This window comes from Pelecanus crispus, chromosome 2 (assembly GCF_030463565.1).
Source record: "Pelecanus crispus isolate bPelCri1 chromosome 2, bPelCri1.pri, whole genome shotgun sequence".
Lineage (NCBI taxonomy): Eukaryota > Metazoa > Chordata > Aves > Pelecaniformes > Pelecanidae > Pelecanus > Pelecanus crispus.
Window position 1 is genome coordinate 3,801,474 of NC_134644.1, and position 9,641 is coordinate 3,811,114.

The window sequence follows — 9,641 nt, forward strand, 5'->3', positions numbered from 1 at the left end:
ACACTGGACAACAGAATCTGTCCTTTCTTCTCTGCCATTCCTAGACATGCCCTGTTCTTCCAGGACATCACTCTGTAATAGCTGTCACAGCCTTCCCTGTTGACTGCAGGCTTGTTAATAAGGAAACCTGTGACTACTGAGCTATTTACATGTTAACAGCAGAACTGTCTGCTGGAAATGGATGCCACAGGGAGGAGGATGGCCTTGAATGACTTCTCATCCTTTCTCAAAACAGGGTTTGGTGAGCTGGGAAGTGAGGCAGTAGAAAAAGAGCTGCTAACAGGGGCTGAAGGATCCCTGAAGAGGAAATCAGCACTCTCTTCATTCAAGTTATCAAGCCTCATGCCAAAGGAGAAAGGTATTGCTATTGCATAAGTCATCAGTTAGTTTTATCAGGAAGTATCACTACTGAATATGACGGTGCTGTGTGAGGCCAGCTTCTAAGGATGGATGATTGTCTTGAGATGACCTGGACCAACTCATGCAGTACGAGCCAGCCTCCTCTGTTTGCATCATAACTATGTCCTTGCTAAAACTGTCTTGTCTTGGTATTGCTTGCAAATTGGAGCCACTCCAGGAAGCCACTGCAAAGGAATAAAATCTATGTGTAAGCTAGAAGGAGAATAAATGGAGTATCCAAGGGTGGGATGGCAGAAGCAGGGAACTGAATCCTTATGCTCTAGTCCTGCATGCATGTGTATGGGCCAGACACGCTGCTATAAAGCTATGAAATGAAAAATTGTGGGGCAGCCCCAAATGGTGTGTCAGCAAAGCTGAACTTGCTTTAGCCCAGGCAAGTTTCCCCTTGACTCTAGCAAGAGCATTTCCTGAGGTCCGGTTAATGCCCCAGCATTCAGCAGAGCCCAGCCAAGCACTGGGAAGGGCAGGTGTGTGAGGCTGGCAGCTCCTGGGCCCTGCGGAGAAAAAACCCTGGAGAAACACAGAAGAAAGCCTGAGCTCCCCCTTTCCCATGGAGACAGCAGCAGATTCGATGCTCTATGGTTTTTTCTCCTCCTTCCATCAACCATCTTTTATCTCTTCTCTGTTCATGTTGTCTTGATTTGATCCCCTCATCTTTGAAATACCATCATTTAGTTTTGCTCCCATGTTTAAGCTAGGCCAGAAGAAAACCCTTGCTGTGACAAGCCCTCTCTCTCCTCTGAGCTGTTCTGCTGCCTTAGCTGTACCAGCAAGGCTGGGCAATGCAGATGTTCCCCATGGACCTTCCAAGGTCCATCTGGGTTATCATGTACGAGCAGTCACACTGCATCCACGGGGCTGAACAGGGCTCCTGCACCTGTGCGCCCAATGCCCAGGGAATTCTCCAACGGGTGGTCAAAGAAATGCCAGAGCATGAACCAGAAATATTCTTGAACCAATTAAAAATGCTTTCAGATGTCCCGCGTGCACTTATTTTCCACATAGCCCTCCTGGCCACTCTGAATCGCTGCTTTGCCTCTTCTTTGCAGCACCTTCATTCACTGAGGAGCTCATCGATCAGGCTGCTGCTGTCGGACAGTGCGTGACGCTGTCGTGCCGGACGGCAGCTCTCTCCTCCCTGCGCATCAACTGGTTCAGAGGTGACACTGGCATCCCTCTAGGGAGTCCCTAACCTCTGGGACAGGGGCACAGGGTGGGGTTTTTTTCTGGTATAAATTTGCAGTGTATTTATTTCTCCTATCTTCTGCTTTTCAGATGGGATACCTGTCCGCAGCAGCAGCCGGATCCTCATCTCAGCCACGCTCAAAAACTTCCAGCTGTTAACTATTCTCTCTGTTAGTGCTGATGATTTCGGTATTTACACCTGTGTGGCCACAAACTCCCTGGGCTCAGCATCCACCTCTTGCATCATAAGAAAAGCAGGTAAGAGAAGAAGTAGCTACAGAATCAGGTATTACAAGTACTTCTGCCCAAAAAAGTGACCTGTAAATACCTGTGAGGTGAGATTTCTGCACATAGGCTCAGAGGACAATCTCTCCCTTGCCTGTTCTAGTCCACAGCCACAGCCCTCGCTGTCTGGTAGCGTGGCACATTTTGCAGGGTTCATTCCCTCTTCTTCACTGTTTAGTCTCTCTCTGGGATTCAGAGCCACTCCAAGTAACCATGTGGTTCTAGAACCAGCCTGCAAAATCTTAATACTGAGTTTAAATTAGGCACAGTTAAACTGCTGTTCCATTGGGGGTGTGTGTGTGTGTATATATTCATATAAAAACATATACATTTTTATATATATATAAAAAAAGAATAACCGTAACTGAGAAATGCTGGATGTAGAGATATGTATCACAGCAGTGCTATTGCTAACAGTCACTGGTTTTTGTGCCTTCTCTTGACAGAGGTTCCTCCCAGCCCTCCACCTCCTGACATCGTGGAGGTCTACGAGGATGGAGTGCAAGTGGTCTGGAAACCTGTGGAAACCAACACCCCCGTCCATTACACTGTCCAGTGTAAGACTGAAGGTAAAGTGGAGTGCTGCCCTTATGCCTTGCAAGGAACATCTCGATTCATATGTTCTCTTCACCAGCTGGATGTTTTATTTTTATTCAGAAACAGCCTGATTTTAGCTCCCTAGTTCAGAGTTAGACATCTAAAAGTTAGATGTTGTGCTGGCTAAATCAGCCTGGAATATGCACACTCATACAAAGGCTTTGCTAAAGTGTGAATCAAACCAGGTCGCATGGAAGCTGTGACCAAAAAGTCACCAGCTACAAGAAGAATATGCATGGCTGGTGCCAGATACGCAGTCCTGAGAAATCCTCTCAAGTTACAGTTCTGACAATATTATACACCAATAATGCCCAGCAACAATGATCAGCAGACAATATCATCCTATTCCCAGGCTTTCTGTACAGTCTGTGGAGAAAGACGGCCTATCAAAAAGGCAATTCATCCCATGCTAAACAGCCATGCTTTTTTTTTCCATTGATTACGCAGAAAGCTTAGGGCAAACAGCCAGGACAAGATGATGAAAGTTTGGTGAAACTGCACCATCCCTTTGATGTTCTCTTCCAAGGCTTGGTCCAGAGCCTGATGAAGTCAGTGGATGTTTTCTTGTTTAATTCCACAAACTTTGAATCAAATCCCCAAGCCTGTTCCATCTCTCTTGGGCCTGCTTTTGCTGTTATTATTGAGCACTGGGCAGTAGCTTTCTGCCTTTTCACTCTGGAGCTGGTGTCAGCTACTTTTCCTCCAATGCAGCTTGCTTTATTATTCATTTTGACACAACTGTAGGCAAGACTTTGGGGGAGGATACAAATGCAAGTTGTTCCGATTAGGAAGAAAAACAGGAAGCAGCATCTACAATCTTCCATTGCATTCTGTGTATTTGGCAGGAGTGTGCAAAGTCCTGCTTTCCTGAACACAGGAGGATTAAGATAATCAGGGAAAAAAAAAAATCCTTGTTTTATCCATTATTTGACAGTAGGCTTTTGCACGCTGCTTCTGCAGACACTTTTCTCTGTTTCTAAGCTGTATCTGCTCCTTCTTACACATACACGCACCCTAATTCACCCAGTACCCCACAAAGTCATTGATACCTTTGTTTTGGGTGGCAAATTATTGCTCTTCTTGTGGTTTGAGGCTCTCTACCAGTGTTTATTTGAATGAAAGGATGGGTTTAATCTCAGGCAGTCTCGGGGAGTTGAGTTCAGCCTTGAGCACAGCAGCAATGGCAAATTATGGGACACAGCATCATGTGAAATGAATGATCATTAAGTGTTTGCTGGTGATTTGCTACTTCACAACTTAGTCCCATGAATAATGAGTCCAGAACATACCTACAGTTTCAGTTCCCTAAAAAAATCTGAGTTTCATAAAAGCTGAGTAAACCTGCCCACGTTTCAAACACTGGGTTTGCTAGGAGGGTGTTAGTGGATAATTTTGTCCTGAAATCCTGCACCTCATGTTTTCAGTTGGATTCAAGACAGGTCAAAGGGAAAAAAACCCAGTAATTTTGCTAGGCTTTTATTTGGAGTTCTTGGTGTATATTTGCATTAGAGTTTGGTGGCATTAATTAGATAAACAGAAACTATACAGGAACATTTCACCATTCCTCTGAAACAATATTGCCACATCTTGGAATGATTAGAGGTAAACCAGCTGATTTCAGAAAAGATGAGTTGGGCACAGGTACAGTGAGTGGCAACACGCACAGAAGTTGGCCATAGCAAGTCAGTTTTTCCTTCACTCTAAGAGATTCCACTGTTTCTCCATATTCCCAGCACATAAGTAAAGTTGATGAAAAAAAAAAGCCCAAGAAAACCCCCCAAATCAAAAAAGCCCCCCATCTTAAATGAGCCCTAATCTCTTTTCTGTCTTTCCTTGGTTAAGACGGGGAGTGGATGACTCTTGCTTCTGACATCGCTGACTGCTGCTACTATGCCAAAAATCTCTCCAAGGGGTTTATCTACTGCTTCAGGTTAGCCTGCACCAGTAAAGCAGGAATGGGCCCTTACAGCGACCCATCTGCCAAAGTGAAAATCACTGGGGAGGATCAAATGGGTAAGATCAAATGCCAAGAAAGCATTGTGTTTTTCCTGCATCAAAACAGTTGCACCCTTTTGGATGCGGGTCCAGAAGTCAAGAGCAAGTGAATCAAGACCAATTCCACTTGGCTCAGGGTGGTTAAGGGCTTCCTCTTCTTTGGTTTTCTTATTTAAAAGTAAATTATTTTCTGATTCTGGACACAGTTAGGGGAATATGTGTAAATATATAGCAAATAAATAATAAAATAATAACAATATGTAAATATAAATAATATGTAACAGGCTGAGAGAGTTGGGGTTGTTCAGCCTGGAGAAGAGAAGGCTGCGGGGAGACCTTAGTGTGGCCTTTCAGTGCTTAAAGGGGGCTGAGAGGAAGGATGGGGACAAATCTTGTTAGCAAGGCCTGTTGTGACAGGACAAGGAGTGATGGATTTAAACTAAAGAAGAATAGATTTAGACTGGATATAAGGAAGAAATGTTTTACAGTGAGGGTGGTGAGGCGCTGGCACAGGTTGCCCAGAGAGGCGGTGGAGGCCCCATCCCTGGCACCATCCCAGGCCAGGCTGGACGGGGCTGTGAGCACCCTGGGCTGGTTAAAGCTGTCCCTGGCACTGCAGGGGCTGGGCTGGGTGGACTCTGAAGGGCCCTTCCCGCCCAAAGCATTCCATGATTCTGTGATATATAAAAATATAAAAATATAATAATAAAATAAAAATCTGGAAACTGTAGATTACCCACTGAAGACACACTCAGTTTTTGGTGGGAGATCATGAGGATACAGTTCTGGGAGAATGAATGTGTTACTGGAGGCATTGATCTATTGGTATACATCTGCCCTGGATCTGCTCTTTGTTATGAACTCAGTCCTAAGTTCAGTAGTTAATTTATGTGTTCTGGTGTTTGCTACTGGGAATTGTCGCCCTACTTTGGTGCATTCTTTAGCTGTATTTTGTCTCTGAAGTAAAGAAGGCTCGATTTAATACTTTTTTCATCTGTTTGAATACTTTCTGCTATTCACATGTTTTTAAAATTAAGAAATCCATAACCCCACAGCAAATATATCCTTATAGCAAAGGAAGTATCCTTTCTACCAAGAAGTGGAAGGATGGTCTAACTGGAATTTCCTCCCATTGGAGAGGATTATTCTCTAAAAATCAGTTCACAGAGATATTTTTAACTCACCTTAAATCCTTTGCTTTCCCTTGGCTCAGGATTCATTAACACATCTCAATGCGCCCAGCATTTCCAAGCAGATGTTTTAATGTGTCAAGGGATGCTTTACTATTTCAGGGAGCACTCGGACACACATGCCAGAACCAGAGCAACAAGTTTCAGCTGCCGCCCTGAAATACCCAACTAAAAGACGTTTCTAATTCTTTGTCAGTGTCTTACCATGCCCTGATGAATTGTTATGTGAGAAGATGAGAACCAGTGGCTGAGACGTTTGATATCATAGAACACAATATATAATCCACCTCCTAGTCTGGAGTGGTCACACCAGGGAATTACTGGGTGGACAGTCCAGAACCTGTTGCATTCAAAGACCATTGGGTGCCACAGCTCGGAGACAACCTGCAGACTTGTCTGGAGAAAGCTCTGCTGTTGCCTTTGTTGTTTTTCATAGATAGTGGAGGGTGGCTCAGAGAGGCTCCAGTTTCCAGACAGTGGTGTTTTCCCATGTAATCCCTGTTGCTTTTTCTCTGCAGAGCTTCGTGCTGCAATGCAGAACTTCCCATCAGCTGCTACTGAAGAAGAGAGTGAAATAATCGCACCATATGAGCCTTTCCCGACCTACCAGACCTACGCCTTCCAAACAGAGATCAAAAGGTAATGAATCCAACTGAGCACTCAACCAGCCACAGGGAAATGCTGCATGTGGCTGGAGTTTAGAAAAGTCACTTTTATAAATGCACTGCTCACCCAGTGTCACGGTGTTTTGTTGAAAACACCTCCACAGCAATATGTATAAGCCCACTGGCTGAGTGATCTTCATCTTGGTTTGGTAGATTCAGGTGTGGAGTTTCTGGGAGAGCAAAAGGGTCTGTGCTGGGCACCAGGACAGCCCCTTCGTATATTGTGAAGTCAGCCCAGGGCTGACAAAGGCTCCTCTCCCTGCTGCATCAACCTTTGCAGCTACCAGTTTCAGACATGAGGCTAGGATTCAACTTTCTCTGCCTAGAAGATAGACACTGACTTCTGTTGCCAACAGGAGAAGGCAGCTGCCTGCAGGGGGTAGTTGTCTTGCTTGAGACATGATGAGCCACCTTCTCTCTCTCCAAAGGAGTTAAGCTCTCACTCCTGCAATTTAAAGAGACTGTACAATTTAGAGACGCAGGAGGGTGTGCAAACTGTGACAGTAGATGCAATAACTCAACATTGGGCATGGATGAAAAACACAGCATGGGATCCTGGTGGTTTTAAAGAACAGAAGCCCCTGGCTTTTCCAGGAGTAGCAGAGAAGCTTAACTTGCCTTTGTGTTCCTTTGTACCAGGGGGCGTTTCAGCATCGTCCGACAGTGCAGGGAAAAAGTAAGCGGCAAGACTTTAGCTGCTAAAATTATCCCTTACTGGCAAGAGGACAAGCAGACTGTGCTCCTCGAGTACCAAGTCCTGAGGAAGCTTCATCACACAAACATAGCTCAGCTGAAGGGAGCCTACGTCAGCCCACGGCACTTAGTGTTGATCCAGGAGATGTGCGCGGGACCAGAGCTACTCCACTCTTTGGCATTACGGTAATAACAGGTGGAGAGAAGGGTTTTCCAGTCAGGGCTGGTGTAGGGAGCAAAACTGACTGGATGATCTTAAAGGTCTTTTCCAACCTAAACAATTCTATGATTCTATGATTCTGTTCTATGATTCTATGATTCTACCAGGACATCGTACTCAGAAGTGGAGGTCCGAGATTACCTGTGGCAGATGCTCAGTGCCATTGAGTATCTCCACGCACACAGCATCCTGCACTTGGATCTCAGGTCTGAAAACATGATCATCACTGAGCCCAACCTGCTGAAACTCCTGGATTTTGGCAATGCACAGTTCTACACACCAGACAAAGTTATTACCATGGACAAGTGCACGGACTATGTTGAAACCATGGGTGAGTACAGAGTTCAGTCACAGCAGCATTGGCCTTGGATGCAATCTGTGGTAAACAGAAAGACAGACAACAGCCATTGGTCAAGGCAGCAGCTGGCTCCAGCAAGGAAAGTCTCCCAGGTTCTGCCCTCCAGTAACAGTGTGAGTTTGAGGGAGCAGCTAGTGGTGACAGCCATCCCACTTGCAGACCCAGAGGACAAAGCCAGAGATCATGGCCTACACCTTCGTGGCTGGCATCCATGTGTCCAGAGCTCAGGGGTACAGTGTTACTGCCATTTGGCCTGATTTTCTCAATGTTTCATTGCAGTCATCACCCACAAGGGTGTCTGACCTCAATCAGCTCCCTGTACTAAAAGCTTTTTCTTCTTTGCTCTCAGAAACGTAGCAAAGCATAACAGTACCCACTGTTTTTGTGCTTTGGAGGGGAGCTTGGCTCACCTTGGTTTACTTTTCTAGCTCCAGAACTGCTGACAGAGCAAGGAGCCCTCCCGCAGACTGATATCTGGTCCATCGGAATCACAGCCTTCATCATGTAAGTCAGTCTGTCTTTCCCTGCCCTATGAGCAGCTTTAAAAGTGCAATTTCATAGTCATCAACCAGGGGAGATGTATTGACTCAGAGAGTTAACCTCAGTTGTGCCCCTCTCCTTGGCAATGCTGCAGAGGTCTGTGTGATGGAGAGCATGGAGCTGGCTGCACCATGCAAGGATGCCCAGTCCCAGCGATGTCTCCATGTAGAGTAAGGCTGTTTTACAACACAGCAGCTCCTCGTGTTTCTCACCCAGCCTCATCTGAAAAGCCCCAACTTTAACAAGAAAATTCAAATTATGCCAAGTGGAAAAGCAGCCAAAGTCATTAAACCCACAGAAGAACAGTGGCCTTTACGATTTTGTTTTGCCATATGATGTTTCTGTGCATCGTTGTGACCCTCCTCTCACTGCTGGGTAGGAATTCCTGGGAGAAGGAGCATCTTGAGTGATGCCCTTCATGCTGATCAATTCTCTTCTTTTGGGACAGGCTGAGTGCCAACTACCCTGTCAGCTCTGATGTACCCTGTGAGTTTCTGAGAATGACCAGGAAGGGTAAAGTGAAGCTCACGCGGTGCTACGCAGGTCTCTCGGGGGGAGCGGTGTTGTTTCTCCAGAGCACGCTGTGTGCAAATCCCTGGTAAGATGGTGTCTGCTCTCCCAACTGGACAGTTGGTGCTGATCCTGGCTATTGTCCCTTCTTCGTCTCCATTTGCCAGAAGCCTCCTCACCCAGCATGGATCCCCAACCAACCTTCTCACCTTTGTCTGTTCTAGGGGAAGGCCATCAGCCCTGGAGTGCCTTCAGAGCCCGTGGCTCCAGGAGACAGGTTTGGACAACAGGCAGCAAGCACTGGTTACCTTCCCTACCACCAAATTGAGGAATTTCCTCACTGAACGGGAAAAGAAAAGGGGCCTGCTGTGCTCCAAGTATGGCCTCATGATTGCACAGTGACATGGATACGGCCACAGACATGGATTGTCTCCCTCTCCCCTTCTGCGCTTAGTGTTTGGTACCAAATAGTCCCGCCAAGTTGCTGTGCATCAGCTGAGCTGGGGTAACTGCTCTCCGTGAATGTAGTTTAGCATAAGTGAGCAAATTAATCCATATTACGTGCATTGCCATAAGGTAAGAACAGAAATATAGACCTAACATGGCTTAGCTGACTAACGGTAACTTGACAGTATGTGTGTCACTTGGCTGCACGCTTCCTGGAATAGCCAGGAGAGATTTGCGTAGCCATTTCTGAATGGGACTAGCTACCAGCCCCAAGCAGCTTTGCAAATCCTTCCCTGAGGTCAGGAAGACTCCATGCGTGCAAATGCTGGGCACTGACTTCTGCTGCTGGCCCCAGGATGTGATAACCAGACATGCTTTCAGATGTTACCGCACTGCTCATCCCACAGTGACCACCACAGCAAGGTCTGAGTGGCTGGTGGGTTTCTCACCTGCCTTCAATCCAAAAGAATTCAATGACCAGTTATGGTGGGAAAATAGGGATAAGTGAAGCACTTTTGGGGGGCTGATGTTAGACA

At 46.1% G+C, this 9,641-nt stretch overlaps 1 protein-coding gene across 1 annotated transcript in view; it reads left to right on the forward strand.

Annotated features, from left to right (window-relative positions):
- OBSCN (obscurin, cytoskeletal calmodulin and titin-interacting RhoGEF) overlaps positions 1 to 9,060 on the forward strand; it is a 190,216-nt gene extending 181,156 nt beyond the window's left edge. The window contains exons 112-122 of the mRNA XM_075704703.1: positions 236 to 358; positions 1,470 to 1,580; positions 1,696 to 1,863; positions 2,337 to 2,459; positions 4,330 to 4,500; positions 6,191 to 6,311; positions 6,977 to 7,216; positions 7,358 to 7,581; positions 8,037 to 8,112; positions 8,597 to 8,746; positions 8,883 to 9,060. Coding sequence (XP_075560818.1) covers positions 236 to 358; positions 1,470 to 1,580; positions 1,696 to 1,863; positions 2,337 to 2,459; positions 4,330 to 4,500; positions 6,191 to 6,311; positions 6,977 to 7,216; positions 7,358 to 7,581; positions 8,037 to 8,112; positions 8,597 to 8,746; positions 8,883 to 9,060 — 1,685 coding nt within the window. The remainder of the gene's footprint in view (positions 1 to 235; positions 359 to 1,469; positions 1,581 to 1,695; positions 1,864 to 2,336; positions 2,460 to 4,329; positions 4,501 to 6,190; positions 6,312 to 6,976; positions 7,217 to 7,357; positions 7,582 to 8,036; positions 8,113 to 8,596; positions 8,747 to 8,882) is intronic.
- The last annotated feature ends 581 nt before the right edge of the window (positions 9,061 to 9,641 follow it).